The sequence below is a fragment of the Petromyzon marinus genome, chromosome 32 (assembly GCF_048934315.1).
Source record: "Petromyzon marinus isolate PM22_M1 ecotype Great Lakes invasive population chromosome 32, UKy_Petmar_22M1.pri1.0, whole genome shotgun sequence".
NCBI lineage: Eukaryota > Metazoa > Chordata > Hyperoartia > Petromyzontiformes > Petromyzontidae > Petromyzon > Petromyzon marinus.
Genome location: NC_133698.1, coordinates 9,608,792 through 9,632,133, shown reverse-complemented (window position 1 = coordinate 9,632,133; position 23,342 = coordinate 9,608,792). Strand labels below are relative to the sequence as shown.

The following is a 23,342-nucleotide window of genomic DNA, read 5'->3' as shown; positions in this document are numbered from 1 at the left end:
GTAGGCCATGTGTGCCTGCGTCACAGGGTCTACATTTGTCACATTTAAAATTCCTAGCAAATGACCTAATTTGGTAAAGCTACATCGCGACATCGCTGCCTCACTGTGAACCTTACTGCAGCCTACGTATAACATGGGCGCTGTTGTCACGGTCGAGAGATGTTAAATACCTCGCCAGGTATACAGGAGATTGTTGATTCAATCCCGACCCTGACACCTGTATATTTGGAGTGTGCATGTTATCTCTTCCCCCCCCCCTCTCCGGGTCCTCTGGTTTTTCCCTCCACATTTAGAATCAACGTGCGTTTTAGAGTACTTTGACTGCTATGCATTTCCACGTGATAAGCCACTTCTATTTGTGATAACCAGGTCGATTCTGATTTTTTTAAATATATATAGTTCAGTGGACTTTACCTGGGTAAAATAAAACATCGTTTATATTTTGATTTAAAGCTTTCGTGACTGCAGGGATTCATATTCTTGGCTCTTTCGGTGAAGTCACGTAGAAGGGAAACAATAAAATAATACAAATATAAAACAATTAAATTCTCACGACGTTTCGACCGCAACACAGGCAACACAAGCAATCATCATCAGGTATGAAAACCACAACAAGAAAATGTGGTTTTCACACCTGATGATGATTGCTTGTATTGCGGTCGAAACGTCGTGAGAATTGTATTGTTTTATATTTTTATTATTTTATTGTTTCCCTTCTACGTGACTTCACCGAAAGAACCAAGAATATTGTTTATATATTTTTAAATAGTTTATAGTTTCATACCTGTCAACCCCTTATGAGTGACTACCTTATTACAGACCAATTCAGAGCTAATTGGTCACCCCGTGCCCCTTATAAATCTCAACGTTCATCCTACAAAGTGCCATCACAAGTGAGAATCACAAATAGACAAAACACACTGCCCCCCCCCTCCCCCCCGTATTGAAACGGCTGTACGCCGTATGGACCTGAAAACTCAATTTCCTCTGTACAAGAATACGGAGTAAACCGTGTGGTTTGACAGCTATGTAGTTTTCCCAAATGCTGAAAAATTAATGCCTAAGAGATTTAAAAAAACCCTTTGTTCTGACACCCAGTGGGTCCAGAGGGCCCAGCGTCGGGCCACATAAGAAACGCTACAACCGTTGCGCACTCCCCCCCCATCCCAATCGCGTGCGTGCCGGGGTTACGTCACGCCCGGCCCCTGCCGCCCCGGCTTAAGAAACCCCGCGGGGCGCCCCCCCCCCGCCCCGTATTCGTCACCCCCCCACCCCTCCTCCCACCTCCGTCCTGTGCGTGACGAGTGAACGAGCGAAAAAGATGGCGGCCTCGGACAGCGACGATTCCCTCTACCCCATCGCGGTGCTCATCGACGAGTTGCGAAATGAGGACGTGCAAGTACGAAACGTCGTCTCGCGGCAAACGATAGTCGCGAACGAAGAGCCGAGGCGCTTTCCTTAAGCCTACGCGGCGGGGGGAGGGGTTCCCTCCGCCCGCCCGCCGCGTAGGCCTGTAAAATTGGCGGCGAAGCCTCCGAAGTCGCCTGGTTCATTGTTGCCGGCGTCGGCGTCGCAGGAATGCGCCGGAATTCTAGGAGAGCGCGGGGGGCTGGGGGGGGGGGAGTTGGCTCGGAGGGCCTTGCGGAGGCGTCCTTCGATGGCTATTTGGGAGCGGCGCTGGTTGTGTCGATTGATTCGGGAGCTATCCCCTGAACGATCGCGTCTTAATATGCATGCGATGGTTTAGGAGGAGTACCTTGTACAGCGTGGGTTAATATCAGAGTGAGTGAGTGTGTGTGACTTTGATATTGCTATGCCGATGGAGAGTGGGTGCCGCTCCGCATTGTCTATCACTGGGGTTTAGGTGCTGCAGCATTTGGGAAGAATGTCTCCTGAATCGTAATAATTCGTCACGAATGTATCAATTGCAGCAAACAGTTTGCAGAAAATGTATTAGATTAATTGCGTCCTAAACGCTTTCCAGAAATGAAGGATGTCTCGAGCACCGCGTTTATAATTACAGTACGTATTGTACTATAAAGGTGGGGTTGGCTAACTTGTAATCTTCACGTTTGTCCAAAAATGCGATTGAGAATCTTAAGTAGCTGGAAACCGGTAACCCGGGTTAACATTTACTGTAGCAGTGGAATGAATGTTAACTTATTTTTCCGAAGCATATATTCGTTATTAATTCAGTGTGAGAAAATAAAGACGTCTATATCACGGCATATACCAATAACCTAGAAGTAGAATCAACAACTCGTTTACATTAATGTTTATTACTGAGTTTACAATTATAAGTAGAAGAATTATGCCACTTATACCTGGATGGACAGATATCAGAATCGGAATTTTTATTTTCGACTGGAAGAATCCGATGAGCCATGAAGCTCTTTCACAAGTTACAACAACAATGCAACAGATAGGAGTGCACAGTATTGAAAGCTAAGTCACTGAATATAAATGAATGTAAATAAAATATACAAGTACAAAATGCATAAGAACATCAATTATCGCCGATTTTTCAACACCAAATGCAATCTTGGGCAAGGCAGCAAACACAGTCGCATACCACACGACAACATCAATACAATTGCACATAATTGGAGTGCTTATTTATATTTTGCCATTGTATAAAGATAACAGCACCTTTCGAGAAATAAGGATGTGTAATGTTTGCTAATTAATGTACGCAGTTTAAAAATTGTTGCTTTCATAACTAAATAACAAAAGCATCAAAAGAAAAAACAATTTATTATCAAGGTAAGGCAAAGATGCACACTTCCTTGCACTTGTGTGCTCACCACTTCTGGCCAAAGGGCCTACTCAAGGATTACGGTAATATGCATAAATGCATCTTTGCAGCTTTGCACATTAGTGCGTTTTTCATAATCCTCAAATTCAGTTGTTAGAAAGCACTCTTGCTATTGTTGGCTTTATTTCATTTTATAGTGATGTTTTCAATAATGGGAAGATATTGCATAGTTTTTGGTGTTAAGTTGTCTCCTGCCAACAATTATTTTAGTTTGTATAGCAAACTTGTACATATCGTGATTTGCTCAATATATATGAAGCCTACTTTTGTATTATTACCAGTAGATTTTCAAAATTATTATACGAAGAGGAAACAAGTTTTGAAATCTGAATTTGATTGTGAAGAGCAACAGCGAAGTTGCGTGAAGAGGAAAGGTTTCAATTGGTGCACATTACCTTCTATGACACAGTGCCTGAAATATTACCACTGACATTGAAAATTAGAAAAATCTGGAAAATGCACAAACAAGGGTGGAGAAATGTGTGCTTAGATTTACACAGACCTGAAGCAGAACACATACATGGATTTGGTAACTTATGCAAATGGACGATCGACAAGATGTTATAATATCATTAGCCAAAGGAGAAAACGTGCCAAAGAGGATGATGACTGCGCAGGTGGAGATAAGTTCATGTCCAGGAGTGAGATGGATTCTGGCATCACAAGATGTGAGGATCGTGATATAGAAAGGCCCGCATCCTGCAGTGGATAAAAGTGGATGATGATGACGACATTACTTTCAACTATTGCAAATCAGGGGTTACCTACAATTCAGTTGCACCATCATTGTGAATGGTTGAGACATTATTCCAATTGTACAAATTGAAAAGTTTTTTTAATGTTCTCATATTCTCCCAAATGCATTTGTAACAAAAATGACGTAAATCACTGGGGTTTCAAATAGATGATGGCTGAATGACAATACTTGCCTCATTTACAGTGTCCTTAATTTGTTTCATGTGCAGTTCTGCATCCTTTGTCAATACTGTATACCGTATGCCATCTGTTACCATGATTGATCATAACTTCACTGTGGAGGTCAGTGTAGTTGTCCATACTGGTTGAAATGTCATTCCTCACTTGTTAGCCATGGCTGGGAATCGGGCTTAGGTCACTGGGTTCACAGTGCTTGTCACTAAACCACTGCCATTGGTAAATTTACAAAAAAATTGAACGCATATATTGTAGGGTCTTTTTTGCCATTATCAAAGTATGATAAATAAGAATAGGTTTAACCCTTTCTGGCAATAAAACATTTAAGATGTTCAAACACAAAACAAAACCTTTTTGCAAGGAACCAAGTTCGCATTAACCACATACTTGTGGTTAACATGCAAACAAACATGCTTTGATAATATATGCATTGTCTTTGAAACTGATTGGCCTACACCAGAGACAGCCTTCTTTAAAATCCTTATTGGCAAATCTGCCTGATACTTGGCTAAATCATTCACACTATTGTCAAACCCAAAAAACCTAAGATCTCTAGGACAAGAATTGGAATAGGTGACATTTTGTCGTTGCAGCACCAACGTTTTGGAATAACTTTGTATCCTCCCTTAGCCGAGTAAATCTTCCTTAGAAAATACCGTTAAACAGAGCATGTGTTCCAGATTCATCCACATTTGCAAGTGTCATTTAAAACTATGAACCTTACTCATGTATTTATAGTTCAATTATAAAGTGCAATGTAATCGAGTTGTGGTCTTCGGTTGTTGCATTGCTGCCTTGCCCAAGCGTGCATTCTTGATTAATTTGCAGCAATTCATATACGAGTGCAATTTTGTACTAACATGCTTTATATTTACTCCTGACTTGCTGAACTTTTCTCTCTATCTTACTCTTGTATCCGTTATTGTATGTTTTCATTGATGTAACTTGCTGACCTGCCCCTACTGGATCTCTTTGAAAAAGAGCTTCATAGCTCACCAGATTCCTCCATATTAAATAAAGATTCGGCTTATGACGAAAAAAAATAAACGGTGTAGACGTTTTAGCCATTTTGGTTTTACAAGTCTTTTAAAAAGCGATACTGTACCAATGAATGTCAACTTGAATTACTGTTCCAGTTGATATGCCCACCTTTGTGTTTCGATCCCTGCTTTGGTTTTCAGTAACCCAATAAAACGAAAGCATACGTGAACTGAAACAAACTGTATATTAAGATGAAACAACAGTCAAGTACTTTCACAGGATATTGCATATACATGTGTATTGTTAAAATACCAGATTGTTACATCAATATGTAAATAAGGGTTCTCCACTGTATACAGGGTAAAAATACTGTAGTAGCAGATTTTTCTTATCCAAGTCTTATTAACCCATGCTTAGGTCAATAAACACTTTTTTTTTAAATGACATATATAATTCTGAGCACTATAAGTTAAAGTAAAAAACGGCCAAGGTGTTTTAGGTAAACGACCGCTGTTGTGTAGCACATTGATGTAGGAATGTGATGTGGATGCCACATGCATCCCTGTATAGTATTTATTACATAGGCATGCCCTGTTTTGGAAGATCGGTTAATGGGGGCATTGCTTTGTAAAGTATTGTGCCAATTGCATAACAACACCGCTAAAAGGCTTGTGAGATAATGGAAGAAATCTGTCATTGAGTTACACAGTCAGATCTAGAAGATTTCGCCTCAAGGTCAAAATCAGACTTGTGCTGTGATTGCAAATGATTCTGGAAATCCTGATTCCCTTTTCAGCACTGTAAATTCCCTCCTGTATCCTCAGAACTTGGCTCCCTCCAATAGTCATCACTGCTGGTTCTGACGGTGGCTTGAGAGAAATTGCATTCATTTGGGAGCCACCATCAGAAGGGATTGGTACTTGAACTCACGTGGTTTTCGGGTCAGAAATGATGAGGCTGTTTTGGGAACCCAGAAATTGTCCACCGGCCAAGTTTGTGAACTGAACTGGCTTACTTTCCTGTAACCTTGAAATTAGAAATCGGTACAGAACCTCTCACCTGAGACTGAAACAGTTTTTACAGTGTACCAGAGTACAGATTTCCCTCACTTGGAGGGTTTGGTTAGTGTGATTTTTAGCTTTGTGCGCCCTTTTGTTTTTAGCACGCATCTACCGAATAAAGCGAGGGAAACTTGTACCATCCATTGGATAAAAAAATAAATCTTGAAGTTTGGTAATTTGCCCAGAAGTGCATCAAATATGACATGAGTAGCATGTGGACAAAGTCAATGCTGTATATAGGCACATTACTATGTTAATGAATTTGGTCAGGGTAACACAACAATGTATTTATATGAAAGTGAGCCTGGGGTTGGCAGCCACGTTAAATTCTAGACAAAACAAACTGGGTGGCAGTGGTGCAATGGTTATGCTTGTGCCTCGGATCAAGAAGGGCCTATGTTCGACTCATAACTCGGGTACCGTTGGACATTGCAAACATTCACAGCTTGTTATAAACGTGTTTAAACTGTAAAATAAATATTGGAATGTTACGGTACATCAAAGATGGATTAATAATAAATGCAAATCTATTACATTTAATATATTTATTGCAGATTTGACTTTGAAAGAGATTTTATTTATTTTATTTCCAAATTCTGAAAATGAATGCAAATGGCCTCCTGTGTGGTGTTGTTTTTTTCAACAGCAGACGTCCACTCGGGCTAAGCATTATTCCTACAGACACTACTTCCACATGTACAGCTATTTTTCAGTCTGTTGCTTGATGAGGGTCTCCACACGCAGTGTAGGTCATTGGGGTTATTTGACCATCCCTCACCACATTTGTCAGTGTGAGTTCATGATGGCAGGGAGCGTAGATAGGGGGCCATAGAAGTACTGTACAACAATGGATTTTCCTGTACTGTCCTTTGTTGTCCACCGTGTAGTCCCACAAACATTTCCACCTGTTATGCCTGGTGGTATATCCAAGCACACTAGGCTCAAACTTGCTTAGCTTGCAAGATCTGATGATCAGGTGTATTCTGGGTGATTTGGTCATTGATACATGTCAATGTGCTCCAATTATAGACCGAAGTTATATTTTTGTTGCCACATTCTCGAGTCATTAACCAGTTTGTTGCGACTGAAAGCCAGTGCACACTTGCCATTAGTCTGGCCAGAATGTTTGTTACCTTTTGTAAAATCTGTAGTTTTTTTCTTTGACTTAATTGGAGGTGACATCTGAAAGGGCCTAATCGGGAGGCTTGTCTTTCCCTTACAGCTGCGTCTTAACAGCATCAAAAAGCTGTCGACCATCGCCCTTGCTCTTGGAGTGGAGAGGACGCGCAGTGAGCTCATCCCCTTCCTGACCGGTGAGCACATTCGTAGACAGCTGCTATTACCATGCATTATGTGTAATGTTACAGTGTAATAACATGTGGCCAAAGGACATGTGTTTTTTTTGGCCACGGTGCCTGGAAACAGCCCGAGACGCCAGTGGTGACCTTGACAGAAAAGTCAAAAATGCTCGAGGGATGATTGAATCTCGCCCTGTTCCCGTGTGGAGTGCACCAGGTGTTTCAGATGTGATGAATTGAAGGAACATTAGTTTTCCATGTAATTCATGTCTTATGCATTAGCTATATTATACTTCGGGTTGCTCTCGAAAAATCCGTGGTTAATTCGAGCATTAAATTGCAACCAGGTTAAAAACAATTTAATGCTCTTGTTTGGAAATGTCTCTTTTTTGTTGTTGGAGTTGTAAGACCTCATGAGACTTCCAGAGTTTAAATTTTAATATAAAAAAAAAATCAGTTGAAGTCATGTGTTTAACTAATATTCGTTTGGCATGACAACTGATTACCAGCTATGGGTATGTTGTGAATTCCAGTCTTCTAACTATGAAATATGTTTATTGCTTGCAATATATTCCTTTTAAAACGTAATATTTAAGCCTGCACTTTCTTGTAACTGTGTGGGGCCATTTTGATGTTGTCCCTTTGACCCCATTCTTTCTTTTTGTTGTGAGTAGCAAACAAAAGTAACAAAATGATACTAGGGTAACGCTTGGCATTGTTTACACCTCGGTTCACCATATATGATGGTGAACAAAAGTCCACTCTAAAATATGATAGCTTTATTGTCTAGACACCCTGTGTAACCAACTTGTATTGCGCCAAGGTTGCTATTCACTCGTGTTATGAATGTTTGAAAGAGGGCAGGCTTGCGAATGTCGCATCAGTCATTTTAAGAGTGCACTGCAGTCTCTGTAACTGCACTAAATTCTGTGAGTGCCATATAAACAGTCTTGTGTTACATCACCCCAAATACCTTGGCTGCTCCATTACATATTCAATGTAAGCTCTTAATGTTTGAACAAAATATGTTTGTACAAGCATGAACAGTTGTGTGATGTCAACTTGGCAAACAGTAGTAATTGCAGAGTTCATGCATGGAAAATGTAATATGGAGTGCAGATTGTCAAAATTAGTAGAGATATAGAACATGACTACATAAGTGCCTTGACCACTCAGGGGTACGTTGGGAATAACGCTTTTATTTTACTCTGCAGCCGTTGGCTAATGAAATATCATTACAGCGATATTGTTAGGCTACTGTTTATAGTTGATTTTATCCTCTGCTAGGTTTTATTTAACTGTCGGGCATAGTACAAATGGGTGTTTACAGTTGCAAACAAAAAATAATACACACGTTAATGTTCTAGGATTACGCGATAGATATATCTTAAATGTCCCCCGTGTGAGTTTTTGTCAAGGTCTGAAACAAGTTTTGGTTGGATTTCATTTAGTTAATATTTCCAACGTGTTTGTTTTTTGAGTTTTATTTTGTTACTTTAAACATGTAAACACTGATTTTAACATTTACAAATAACTATTTGCAGGTGGGATAAGCCACACCAATACGTTAATTAAATGTTAACACTGAAAGGTGTCTTTAGCCTGTGATCAAATCGCCCAGTGTCGTAGAGGAATGTGCACGAACAAATCATTGATGGGTTGTACCGTTATCCAATGTCTATCCCCTCCTCACTTTCACCAACCCACAGTGAGTAGCATGGTAAAGAGTGGTCCAAAAACCCTTGCACCCCCACATGACATAGGGAGGGCCCTCATTCAGTAACTTTCTGACCCGCCACTACTGGACATCTTTGAAAAAGAGCTTTATAGATCATCGGATTCCTCAAATGAATAGATTCTGATTGTTTGCATGTACGCGTATCTTCACGTCTTTTGAAGTATTTTCCGTTGGATGAAACCGTTTTAGAAACGTGTTGCCGCTTGTTGCAATAAGTTTTTTTTAACCGTTCATTTTTTTTTTCAAAAGAAGAACGTGTCAATTTGAGGATTGCCTCATGGCGACATTTTGTGTGACCATCTGAGTTATCCAAGTACATGTCCAGGCACCCTTCTGCATGCACCCATTTTTCCTTTGTGTGAACCGGTGTCCTCATTTCATTCGTGCCGCATTTCTGACGTGCGTTGCTCCAGGTGGTCTCTCTAACTGTACAGTTTGCATCACAGATTGACGCAAGTACATAATTGAGTGCATCTGACCGTGAAATAAGGCATCGGACTTGCCTGCGGAATGGAGTGGAGGGTTTGTTTTGGGCGTGTTTTTTTGCGTATGTTCCCATCTGTTATATGTATATTGTAGACTTGCATAGGCACAAAGGAATGCTGTTGGCTTTTGCACTTGTGCAAAACCTTTTTGCTGCCTCTAATTCATGTTACAGGTGTGATAGCTGTAATCAAAATACCGTTCTATTTAGAGCTGTTACTTTGCGGCAAGAATTGTGATGCATCTGTTGGTGTTTTCCACGTTGAAATCTCCATGAATCTTACAGGGATTCTATCATGAAAGATGTGCCCTCTAAAATATGTCCTTTGTCATTCTTTTGCAAACGTAGCTTTGCAAGGCTTAGCCTATACTTAATGTAGCTAAGCATTATCCTACGTAAGTTTGCCTTATTCCAGACAGCCAGAATGTCGATTCTGACTTTCCTGGTGGCCAATATCTCAATTTGAAATATATTACCAATGCCTAGTGTGCAGAATTGGCCCAATTCCACCCTGGTTTCCCAGTGTTGTGTTCAGGAAGGCCCACAGAGCCTACATAAATATCCTAAGCATCCTGCCCACACACATGAGTGATCAGGATGTACAGAGGATTTATGGGTATAGCCATGTACATGTAGCTTCCCTGTATATATATGTAGCGAGTCCAACTGAGTCGCAGATGTTGTCTTGGGAGCAACACTATATACTTAAGTAACTCAACATAACATAACACAACCTACACTAACCCTACGTAACCCTGGCTGGCTGACGCTCCCTCGCTCCCTCACCGGGAGCCCGCATCGCACACTGTATGTGGTGCCTCCGCGCTAACCAGCGCTCACCCAAGCCCCGCTAGGGATGGTACTCCGCCCAGTAAGCGGGCTACACCTAATGCCAACACATTATCCGCCGTGGCTTCGTAAGTCCGGCACCACACTGACATACACAGTCGCTACATATATGTTCGGCTATAACCAAGGCTGTATATACATGGATTATACCCCTTGTATATGATGCAAGGCTGCCGTCAAGGCTACATAGACACGTAGCTACCCTGTGTATATACAGTACAAGGCTTTGGCCAAGGTTTCATGTACATTAATTTCCCTGTGTACAGTGGGGGGAAAAAGTATTTGATCCCCTGCTGATTTTATACGTTTGCCCACTGACAAAGAAATGATCAGTCTATAATTTTAATGGTAGGTTTATTTGAACAGTGAGAGACAGAATAACAACAAAAATTCAGAAAAAAGCATGTCAAAAATGTTATAAATTGATTTGCATTTTAATGAGGGAAATAAGTATTTGACCCCTCTGCAAAACATGACTTAGTACTTGGTGGCAAAACCCTTTTTTTAGCAATCAGAGGTCAGACGTTTCTTGTAGTTGGCCACCAGGTTTGCACACATCTCAGAAGGGATTTTGTCCCACTCTTTGCAGATCTTCTCCAAGTCATTAAAGTTTCGAGGCTGACGTTTGGCAACTCGAACCTTCAGCTCCCTCCACAGATTTGCTATGGGATTAAGGTCTGGAGACTGGCTAGGCCACTCCAGGACCTTAATGTGCTTCTTCTTGAGCCACTCCTTTGTTGCATTGGCCGTGCGTTTTGGGTCATTGTCATGCTGGAATACCCATCCACGACCCATTTTCAATGCCCTGGCTGAGGGAAGGAGGTTCTCACCCAAGATTTGACGGTACATGGCCCCGTCCATCGTCCCTTTGATGCGGTTGTCCTGTCCCCTTAGCAGAAAAACACCCCCAAAACATGTTTCCACCTCCATGTTTGACGGTGGGGATGGTGTTCTTGGGGTCATAGGCAGCATTCCTCCTCCTCCAAACACGGCGAGTTGAGTTGATGCCAAAGAGCTCCATTTTGGTCTCATCTGACCACAACACTTTCACCCATTTGTCCTGTGAACCATTCAGATGTTCATTGGCAAACTCAGATGGGCATGTATATGTGCTTTCTTGAGCAGGGGGACCTTGCGGGCACTGCAAGATTTCAGTCCTTCACGGTGTAGTGTGTTACCAATTGTTTTCTTGGTGACTATGGTCCCAGCTGCCTTGATCATGAACTAGATCCTCCCGTGTCGTTCTGGGCTGATTCCTCACCGTTCTTATGATCATTGCAACTCCACGGGGTGAGATCTTGCATGGAGCCCCAGGCCGAGGGAGATTGACAGTTCTTTTGTGTTTCTTCCATTTGAAAATAATTGCAACAACTGTTGTCACCTTCTTACCAAGCTGCTTAACAATGGTCTTGTAGCCCATTCCAGCCTTGTGTAGGTCTACAATCTTGTCCCTGACATCCTTGGAGAGCTCTTTGGTCTTGGCCATGGTGGAGAGTTTGGAATCTGATTGATTGCTTCTGTGGACAGGTGTCTTTTATACAGGTAACAAGTTGAGATGAGGAGCACTCCCTTTAAGAGTGTGCTCCTAATCTCAGCTCGTTACCTGTATAAAAGACACCTGGGAGCCAGAAATCTTTCTGAGTGAGAGGGATGTCAAATACTTATTTCCCTCATTAAAATGCAAATCGATTTATAACATTTTTGACATGCGTTTTTCTGGATTTTTGTTGTTATTCTGTCTCTCACTGTTCAAATAAACCTACCATTAAAATTATAGACTGATCATTTCTTCGTCAGTGGGCAAACGTACAAAATCAGCAGGGGACAAATACTTTTTTCCCCTCACTGTATTTATTAGGCCGCACACTTAGATGCTCTTTGTATAGCCTTTGCTTAGCCCTTTCATGGATCTTGGCGGTTTAATCGCTCGTATTGGCCCCGATATTGGTCAATATGTATAAGAATCATCATTGAAATATATTACATCGGTATCGACCATATGATTCCACTTGGCCTGCCAGGCCCCATGGATGATCCCTTCTTGCCTGAATGCCCTGCAGAGCTCCGAGTTGCCAGACCCATTATGATGCCTCGATTCCATTAAGTCCCCAACCCTGTTAGGAATTGGGTTTGATATATATACAAAAAATGTAATCGCCATACCAGCATACGATCGTTACAATTGCGCAACTATATTTATGGTAAGCAAACATGATCTCTCTAAAAAACGAGTTATTTTTTTGTGTTCTGCATGAACGCGCCGATAATAAAATCGCCCAGAATAGATTCGATCTTGCTAGACCTCGGAAGCGAAGCCGTTTTTGATCCTTTATAGTACTTGGATGGATAACCACCATTCATAACAGGTATTATAATCTGTGCGATTATATGGTGGGCAGCAGAGGGCACTTTGTAAAAATGTTTTGTACTTTATTTTTACGGCTCCCACTTATGCTCCTCTTCGTGACGAGCTTGGTTGAGGTATGGTTGAATAATCTCCGCAATCTATGCAGCATAGGGAGGCCCTCACCCAGCAGTCGATTGACAAAGGGCTGTACATGTATATGCATGAATGCATCAAAACATACAAAGGGATTTCCATAAATCCAGAAGTTTCCATATTCAAGCCATTAAAGTTAAGATTTCTTAAATTGTACGTTATGAGATCTACCAATTTCAGTCATTTATGAACAAATGCTGCCTTGTCTGATTAAAGTGTTTCGCGTGCTTTTTCACTGTGTGAGGTTACTCCTCGCTAGTTAAAGATTTTGTGGTGCTGGATGTAGCTTATCTGTAATCCTTGAATTACAGAGAAACTGAATACATTGACTGCTTTGCTGTGTTCCATGGGACACCCGCACATTAAATAATGACGTATATGCAGAATTACTGGTCTGAGCAGCATAGTACTTCTCGTTATCATTGGGTCCTGATTTAAGGCAGCTCTTTCTGGGGAGAGTCATTGTCTGCTTCCAACATTAGATGCAACCATCAGCTATATTCTTGGCCACTATCTGTATATTGTGTTTAGTGACATTTGTTTAAAATTAAATTCCAAAATGTACGTATGATGGGGGTATTTGCTTAAATTTCAGTTAAGTTATCTAAAGGGTATGCTGTTTGCGAAGCTCACATGTTTTAATAAAAGGTGTTGAATAAAATATTGATTAACCTTGCATTACATTTCTATGTTAGAATTGTGCTCGAATCAAGGTTTCATTCGCATTTCATTCTAATTGGAGATTTTTGCGTGCAGCCTTTGATCATTTTGTGCCCTTGTTTATATTCGATGCTTTTCTTTGCAGGAAGGTCACACGCCCGAATATTTGCACGTTCATCCAAAACATCATTATTGTGTTGAAGTGGATTATATTTGCAGCTGATGGCCGTCCTGGCCCTGTTGTTTGCTGTCTTTGTGAAGACACTATCTATGATGAGGATGAGGTGCTGCTGGCTCTGGCTGAGCAACTGGGCAGTTTCACCACGCTGGTTGGAGGGCCCGAGTATGTGCATTGTCTGCTGGTGAGTACCATTCTTATCCCTGTGTGCTAGGAGCTCATTTTCTTCTGCCTGCCCTGTACCATATCAATATTATCCTTTCTTACTGTTTGGAAACTATGGCGTTGCCTTGTGTAAATGGATGAATTCCGGTGCAGATTTCACCCAGCGTGATGTGGCTGAGGTGGGTTTAAGATAGCTGTGTGTTTTTTGTAGGGATCTTCAGAAAGAAAACCAGTGTCTCTGGTGGAAAATTCTGCAACTGCTTTGTGAATCTGTAATGACAGATTGGCAATATCGAGTGGTTCGGGCATAGCAGTGCAATGCATATGCCGAAATCTGTACAACTCTTGACCATATCAAACTAGCTGAACATGTAGATTTCTAGAATGGGAACGACAGTCTCTCCTTTTTTCTTGTCCCCCTAAAGGATTTGAGTCCAAGGTTTTCAGATGGGCTGTCATAGCCTCGAGCCAGCCAGCTCTTTGAACTTACTTTCATGTAATGTAATTATAAATACAATCACCATATGAATGTAAGGCGCAGTATTAATACACACAGTTTGTAGTGTCCACCGAAATAAAGCGAGACATTCACTCATGCATACATTTGTATATATTATTCCCATTGATTTACGCTGCCATTCTACCAAAAAAATAACTAATGATGAGTCCTATGCAAAGATGACGATAGACATTTGGGTTTTTGGTAGCGAAAGTCCCATACATATTTTTGTCATTATTTTGATGGGTTAATATTTCATGCGTTTGATTTTTTTTTTTACCCTAAGGTATTCAATAAAACCCTGTAAGCAATTCACAATCTACTTTGGCTAATTGGAATGTTTGGCATCTGCTGTGTGAGATAAAAAGCAGTGGATTAATTAGCACTGTCAGTCCAATTTAAACTCCCTGTAAGGCTCAGTTGCTTTTAATCCAAGTGTACCTTGTAACTTAGTTACTGATGCGTTTGTCAGTCTTTCTGCATTTGATTATTTGCCTTCAAAAAAATAAAACCCAAGTTGATGATTGGAAGAGTTCAAAGCCCAGTGAAACAAATTGTGTCACAGGCATTACTTATCTCGCCAATATGTTTGAAAAGTCCTATAACAGTGATAATGTTTTGTGATATGCAGCTTCAATATCAGAAAAATGTTTAAACAGTCATTGGAATCAAATTGATTCACCTGAAAGTTGCCCTAAATAATTGAAGAGTGATTTTTTGAGAAGATGGCATATTTTGCTTGTGCCTGATTGATGCCATTTTAATCTTTGAGACATTTTGCACTGAGCAAAAACAAATCCAGAATCCAACTCCCGTGAGCGTTAACCTTTGCCAGAAATAGGTTCTTCTGAATTGAAGGGATGTGAAAATGTTTATTCGGTCTTTCTATTGGATGAAATCTATTGAGATCCAAAACCAGGATCAATTGCCTGCAAGGGAATAGCTCTTTTTACAACTATTACGAGTGTGGATATAGAATATTTGATTCGTAACACTTGCATGCAATTCTTTACTTGGAAGATGTGTATCATGGTTACCTTGACCATTGCCTGACACGACAGTGGATGCATTAAAATGATCAGAGAGCTGCAATGGTGAACACACTGGCCAAAATGTTCTTTATTAGATTCCACCTGGATAGGCAACATGTTTGTGATAGTGAACATGAACATTCCAATACAAATACTCCTGAAGAAGTGTCAAAATATAATTCTAATGATGTTCTTTTCCAGACATGTAAAAAAAACATTTCTAATATTAGCACATTTTCAAAGCCAGTTTCTTCACGCAACTTTTTTGGCAAACATAAAAATGAATGTGAATAAAGATGGCATGCTAGCCTAGCGAGAGAACGTGCCTAAATGACGTCCACCATAGAGATGAAGGGACGAAATCGGTTCCTGTAAAAGCGCTCCTCAAGTTGGAAGATTACATCGCATGACCGTGAGCGATATGCAATGACGCGTTCAGGCCTTAATTCCAGCACCGGGTCAATTGGTTGATGATGCGGCCCGTAGCGTTGTTCGCGGCACCTGTGGGAGGCCAATGGAGCGGGTACGCGCGTGGGTGTGTGCGAGCAGCCTCCGCTGGAGAGCCTGGCCACGGTGGAGGAGACGGTGGTGAGGGACAAGGCGGTGGAATCGCTGCGTGCAATCTCCGCCGAGCACTCGCCCGCAGACTTGGAGGCTCACTTCGTGCCGCTAGTGAAGCGCCTGGCGAGTGGCGACTGGTTCACGTCGCGCACATCTGCGTGCGGACTCTTCAGCGTGGCCTACCCCAGGGTCTCCAATGCCGTCAAGGCCGAACTCCGGCAGTGAGTGCTTTTGTGCACGTGTGGGCGTGTTATGTGAAAGCCCTATTCTGTGGCTTGTAGCTAAAGCGGCGATTACCCTTACTGACGCCCAAATCATTTGGTGGGCCACACATAAGCACACGCAACGCTCTTGCCACTGCAAGATGCTCTAAAATTATTAAGTTGTTTCCAGGTCGAAAAAAAGTTCCCCTCTTGCAGTGTGGATAAAGATGCTTGTAGTGACGAATAAATATTACTTGTGGGTCATTTTTGAGTTGGTAAACCTCGTGGAGCGGTGGCTCACGTGAATTAAGGTTGCAAACTGTATCCATCTCGTGGGCACTAGGTTACCCACTACTACACTAAAGGAAGCTGTACAAGAATACATATCTCTTAGCATGTACAAAGGCAACTAAGATTTAAGTCCCAATCTGACACAAGCTCTGTTAATGAGAAAACAGACTTTGCACTTAAGTTCAAGTGCATCATTATGGCAACCGAGTGTCACTCCCATACTTATTAAGACGATTTCAACTTGCATGACTGATTTACAAGCCGTTATTCTCGTTAAGGAAGCTCTGAACGAATGTCAGAGCACCAGGATATACAGTCGAATTCTATTGAAATGATAATTGATTTTCTATTTGTTTTTTTTACTTTTCCTGTTCCTTTAAAAGGTGTAGAGTGGAGGCTCAGTGAGTTGTTCACTGCGAGAAACGGAGCAAACCAGATTCCAATTTCTAGTAATGGCCAACAGCCAAGAGTCGTATCTGAACCAGTCCCACATCCGCAAGGAAGCTGATGTTTTGTCACACAGCCCTCAGGACTGATATGTGGCGGAGAGGCCTTTGTCCATCAGTGGATTAACATGCCTGTGAATTAGATTTTTTTTATAGCTATGGCGGTAATTGTTCCCATAACCATTTGTCTCAACATGCAGATTGGTCACCGCATCTTGTACTAGCTTCATGTCAGAATTAAAAGATAGCTTGAATAATAATACAATGTAGTACAGTTTCAGTTTATGCAATACCAAGATCCTTAAGACCGTGAAGTCACACTTCTGCTGGGCATGCCCAGAAACAGCCTGCTTCATAAATGAAGCAACCGAGTAGATTCGCAGATATCTATTTTTGCTTGTCATGTGCCAAATGTTTGTCCCCTCACCGTGCCCGTTCATCTTTGCCATCGCAGACACTTCCGCAACCTCTGTGGGGATGATACTCCAATGGTGCGACGTGCTGCGGCCTCCAAGCTGGGAGAGTTTGCCAAAGTCTTGGAGATTGACTACATTAAGAACGACGTCATCCCAATGTTCAACAACCTTGCATCCGATGAACAGGTTTCTCAAACAACAGTCATTATATACACACATACACAAAGGGTGATTGTGATCAGCAGTCCTCCCATCTTCATTTGTATGTCACGTGACATACTGTACTGTGTCAATAATAAACACAGCCTTATTTTAGTCGACTAACTCAAGAGCCAGCACATTTTAGCCTCAGTGGTTTTTGGTGGACAAGACCTGAATCACTGTTTGAATGGTTTCACTTTGCCTCAAGGTGACCAACCAATTATTTTGCACTTGCCAGGGATCAATTGTGCCTTGCATTCATCATAAAGCTGCTCACTGTTCCCAATATGCTGATAATTATAATTTGATTTTAATTTGGTGTTTTAAAAACAATTGTTGGGCAGGGAAACAAATTCAAACCAACATTTTTTTTCTTTTATGGAAAGCCTCTTGGAGTATGAGAACTCTTTTTTTCAGGAACATTCCTGCATTGTAAGGTTCGACCAATCTCTTTTTGATAAACGTTTGTTACGTGGGAACGAAACCAGAATACCCGAAGAAAACTCGCGCTAACATGTATACAATACACACAATCCAGCCTGAAAGATTTAAACGTTAAATTTTGGATTCCTTGTCCAGACGTGTTACGGGTTTTGAGTTGTCTCATATTGGCACGTACGTGGGTGTGCAGGACTCTGTGCGCCTTCTGGCTGTGGAGGCATGTGTGAATATTGCCTCGCTCCTCCCTGCTGAAGACCTAGAGGCCATGGTGATGCCCACACTCCGACAGGCAGCCGAAGACAAGTCCTGGCGCGTGCGCTACATGGTGGCCGACAAGTTCAATGAGGTGCCAACCTCTTGCAGAGCGGGATTTCTTATCATATACAGAGTCCCCTAGCAGTCTGCGATGTCGTGTGTGTGTGTATGTTGAACTTTTTTTGCACCGTCCATAGCCATCCGTGCGAATAGGGCGTTTGTGTTTCAGGAAAATATTGATTTAGAGCTTTAGGCATATTTAATGTGTGCAAAACCTGATAATGAAAGCGGTAATTTCGATTCATTGTTAGTGCTGTTGCAGTTGTGTGTAAACATGTGGCTGGAGCACTGCTCAAAATAAATCCTAATTTTAACAATTTCACATTGAACAATTCTGAAAGATAATTCCGTTTGTGCATTGGTGAGTTAATTTCACAGGGTATTGAAAAATATGCTAACTTGTGTGTTTGACCTAACTAAACTGGTGCGAATTGCATGAAATCGAACGGTGATGTTGGATGCATCCATCATTATCACTCAGAGTGTGGTTGGATTATTCTTGTAAGTTAAATTGACATGCAACACCCCACGAACCACAGATTGATGCAACTTTATAAAAACACTGCTAACAAGCATGGTAAAATAGTCTGCTGTGATAATTTGTTCTTAGTCTTTACCTGAGTAAAAAATACATTTTAAATTAGTTATTTGTTTTACCACGGTGCTCCTTAGTACTTACTTTATAATACTATCATACCAGTTTTTAACGGGCTATTGAAATCATTCCTATTTCAGTACACGTGCAAATCTTTTGAAACATAGCTCCATTTAAAATGCAGTTTACATAAATTCGAAGTTGTATTTTAAATGTTATACCACACCATTGTTATCAAATAACGTTTTATATACATTCATGTTATTTTCCGTATTAATATAACACCCTGTTTTTTAAAGTTTGATTATGTTCACTACATTTCTTTTGCGACTCGTATCTCCCTTAAAATAACGACTTTGTCTTAACGGGTTTCTCACCTGGTTTTAAACAAAGTTTGTTTGCTGCTTCTCCCGTGTTCAGATTCAGAAAGCTGTTGGATCAGAGATTACAAAGACGGACCTAGTACCCGCCTTCCAGAACTTGCTCAAGGACTGCGAGGCTGAAGTTCGGGCTGCTGCAGCCCATAAAGTGAAAGGTGTGAGACTCCTCGCTCTCAGTGGGGTTGGCATGCACTGTTCTGAATCGATGTGTACTACTCGTGCTGTCAAAGGTTTTAGCACTTTAATATCGTATTCGTCAATGCGACTTCCATGTCGTCAAAAAATATATAATTGCAACACTATGCAGAGAATTGGTTTTCATTTCTTCCCGGTGATGCTTTAACTCGCAGGAGTATAGTCATGTTCATGGGGTAAATTTCCATGCTATTGCTTTGTTGGATACAGGCATGTGAAGCTTGTAAAGTGTCGGTGAATGCACTTTGTATGTCATTCGCACCTGCAGTCAAAATGTGATGCCTCTTAGGTTGCCTATTCACCGCTAGAACAATGTGATTTTCAGCAGAGTGGAGTTTGTGATTTTATATACCTTAAAAATTTTGGACAATCAGGTATATTTAGAATGTTACTAAATTATATCAAAGCTTTAGGCTGAGTTTTATTTATTTTTCCCCATAGTGGGGTTACTTGTAAGACCTTAATTAAGGGATTGTATTACTTGAGTGCAAATCACTAACCATTGAAAGTATAACATTCTTGTAAGTGGCTGATCTTCAATGAAACCAATTGCTCTTTTCGATGCTCACAAGGTCGTCATAAATACAGTTTGAACGTTTTCATATTTTCCTGTGTCCTAAAATGTAATTCCACATGGAATTAAATAAATGCAATTTGTGAAATAGGTTGGCATTCTAATTCTCATTTCAAACATGGACACTTTATAGCAGGTAGGCTTTGACTGCGGTTTAGTTTCTTTGTGCTCGAAGCTATGTGAAATGCCAAGGACACTGTGAAACGGCATTAATGGACTGTAAAAATCTGCGTTACAGAGTTTTGCGAAAACCTGCCATCAGACTGCCAAGAAAGCGTCATCATGTCGAACATCTTGCCTTGTGTCAAGGTATGCTCACGTGGTCGCTCCACTCAAATATGTGGACGTTTTGTTTGTCCAATTGAAAACATTTTTTGATGACTAGCATGCCACCAGAAGCATCCCACTGACAACTGTCAAACTCCATAATCGCACATTTGGGCCTCCCTTGATGCTGTTTGCATAATGCTTTATTTGTATTTGTAGGAAATTACATATTTTTTTGCATTTTTGAGTAGATATGATATGGTTTTCCCTGAATTAAGTGAAATCCATATTTAAACTCGCTTATCAGTGAAGCTATTAGTGCATTTGCTAAAATACTGCGACTCTTCTTGTAGTCCTTGCTATAACCCTGATATTGAACATGGGTTACTATTGGTGCTGCGTAAATACCCTGACATTGCCATTACCCCCCCCAACCCACCTCATACCCTCCTGGTCACATTGGTCTCCATTAGTATTGCACACCTCACCAAAAAACATTGTATTTGGAACACTTGTTAACGTCTAACAAAGGAAGGAAACAAAGGTTTGTGAACTGACCTTGACTCGTCACGCACGCCTACATGTTACTCTTCTTCCACAGTAGCAATGACATTCAATACAGGGATGGTCATGATTGTGCACATTTCCCATTACCCCGGTTGCTTGTAATCTGATTAGATTTCCATTGACCACTAAGATAAGTGTCCAGAGAGCTTGAGCCACTTTGCTTGATCACTGGCTGGTATTCTTTGGTATTGTATAACTGACAGGCCACCTAGGCTGTAGCTGTAACATTCCAGGACAACCTTCTGCTTACCAAAATATGCCCTGTTGCAGAAAAATGCTTTAAAATAATTAATTCCATAGGTGGTGGTGGTGGTTTTACATGTTTTTTTGTATCATATTTAGGTGTGCAGTTTGAAAGTCATATATGTAAATTTAATGTCATGTTCGAGTACAATTTGTCATCTTACATTTTTTATATAAATGTTGTTTTGGCAAGGCCTATAAGTTGTATCTACATTTTTAATCTAAAGCGCATTTTGAAAGCGGCGGTCGCAAATGCGTCAGTGGTTGCTGAGATTCTGCATTCGATGGGATCTTGAGAGACTCGACTTGCGTCAGGACCCTGTGTAATCTGGTGCCATCTCGTAAAATACATCAGGCGGCTGGATTCTTGAGTGGGTCACTGTTATTTCTCGGATGTGGGCAAATGCCAGGTCTGTGTTCAGTTGTGTGCTGTGCAATGTATAACATTAACTGCCTTTGTCTTCGACCACTTTCAGCGTAGGGTGTAAGTGTTAGTTTCAAACATTGGTTATTTTTTGCTGTAAATCCCACATAAGCCACTTTTGTTGAGCTGTCGTTTGTGGTCATGTCGCTTCTGAAAAAGAAGCTAGCAACATAATTTTAATCACTTTCTAATTCCCTTATTGACGAATAATGAATGAGAATTGACATTTTTTTCCATTTTCATATGGTTTTCATATGATTGGCGTAGTCTTGCCTACTTCCTGTGCTCATTAATAAAATCGGGAGGTATCAGCAAAGTGAATGGTGTGTAAGTGTAAGTGCCTTGTTAGTGCTCTAATGCTGATGATGTAGCTTTGACATGAATCTAATTTCTTTCACGGCTTAAAATTTATAGTTTGTCGCCATGTCCACAAATTGTTTTTTTTTCCCCATCGATTACCTCAAAATGTTTTTTTTTGTGCTCTAATTTGTTTTAAGTCGTTGTGATACTCCCGTTCTTTTAGCGTCACAGGTTTATATATTGGGACATCACTGTGAATAAAGCCTGTACGTGTGCAAAACGCTGACAGTTGCACAATAACTTTGCTGAAAGTAATAATATAGTGCATAAAGTGACTGCGCTCTTATCAGAACCTCCCCTTGCTTGTAGACTGTACCAACTGGAAATAATCTGAATAGATGCACTGGTGTAATTTTACTTTCCATTCCATACCTTGAGCATGGTTAGGGAATAAACTGTTCAACCACAGAGGTAAATTCGTTTTGTTTTGCCCGCTTTGTTTAAATGACACGTGCATTTTTAGTTTATTTAAGCTTGTTGCAAGTTTTCGTGGCATCCATTGTTAGTTAGGCACGAGCATTCACGTGGTTTTTCTGCGGGCGTTTTTAAATAGAACTCCCCAATAGGTCACGCGCCTTATTTTTCTTCTCTTGCAAGCTTTATAGTTGGTTGCAGGCAATAGTGTATGGCGTGGGTTGTGTGTGGGATGTGGGCCATGGAGGAATACATATTTTAAATTCTTCTGATGGTGACCTCACTGTAAGACTATATTTCACAGAGCGCATACCTCTTTGTACACCCACGCCTGTCCTTTCCCAGGCTTCAGAGCTCTCAAATGTAATGTCATGGGTTTAAAGTGCTGTAGGATCTATCTTTTTGCAACAGATGGTGGTATTTAAAATGTCATTTGTGACCGATTTTTTTTCAACTTGACCTATACTGGCAACTTCGTCTTTGCCAAGGGAGCTGCACATTAACTTGTTGCATCTTTTTACTTTAATTTGCTTGTTTTTTTTGTGTAAAATTTCATATTCTTATTAGTTTTTTTTTACTTGCATAATTGTTTTGAATGATGTATTATGACATCTACCTTAAAAAATAATATTAACATTAAAGGAATGGTAGTAGCGTGCAATGTTTTAATTTCAAATACAGTAAAACCTTGGATTGTGAGCATAATTCGTTCTGGAAACGTGTTTGTAATCCAAAGCACTCGTTTATCAGTTGTGATCACGTGACACTCGGCAGACAAAGCTTATACGTACTACTCGTATTGCAAGACCTCGCTCGTTTTTCAAATTAATATTTACTTTAAAATGTTTGCTCGTCTTGCAAAACACTCACTGACCAAGTTACTCGCAATCCAAGGTTTTCCATTGAAACGATAAAATCATCGTGCCGTTTAAATTTGGTTCATTGTGGGGGCCCCAATTCCAAAGATGCCCATTTAATGCCGACTCTAACAATTCATGCGAGTGAAATATGTGGACAGGAGGCACCAAAACGTTTGGCATGTTGCTGTAGCCAATTTGTATCCACCCTTTTGAAGCCCAACATGTTCTATTTCAAGCCACCTTTCGATTTGCACGTGGCCGCAACATCCAGGAAGTTGTAGCTGTCACCCCTTGCATGTTGACGGTGTGCAAGGAAACGGCCGCCCACGCGCGCGTAGTGTGTTGGTCCCCCGCCCGCACGAGTTAGGCGCCAGTGAGAAATGCGTGTGTTTGCAAA

The 23,342-nt window shown here is 41.0% G+C and overlaps 1 protein-coding gene across 1 annotated transcript in view; it reads left to right on the top strand.

Annotated features, from left to right (window-relative positions):
* The first annotated feature begins 1,251 nt into the window (after nucleotides 1–1,251).
* The window catches only part of PPP2R1A (protein phosphatase 2 scaffold subunit Aalpha), a 29,732-nt gene continuing 7,641 nt past the window's right edge, over nucleotides 1,252–23,342 (top strand). Inside the window, exons 1-8 of the mRNA XM_032964557.2 lie at nucleotides 1,252–1,399; nucleotides 7,013–7,103; nucleotides 13,581–13,681; nucleotides 15,742–15,974; nucleotides 17,148–17,295; nucleotides 17,942–18,097; nucleotides 19,082–19,196; nucleotides 20,049–20,119. Of these exons, the coding sequence (XP_032820448.1) occupies nucleotides 1,322–1,399; nucleotides 7,013–7,103; nucleotides 13,581–13,681; nucleotides 15,742–15,974; nucleotides 17,148–17,295; nucleotides 17,942–18,097; nucleotides 19,082–19,196; nucleotides 20,049–20,119 (993 nt within the window). The 5' untranslated portion in view covers nucleotides 1,252–1,321. The remainder of the gene's footprint in view (nucleotides 1,400–7,012; nucleotides 7,104–13,580; nucleotides 13,682–15,741; nucleotides 15,975–17,147; nucleotides 17,296–17,941; nucleotides 18,098–19,081; nucleotides 19,197–20,048; nucleotides 20,120–23,342) is intronic.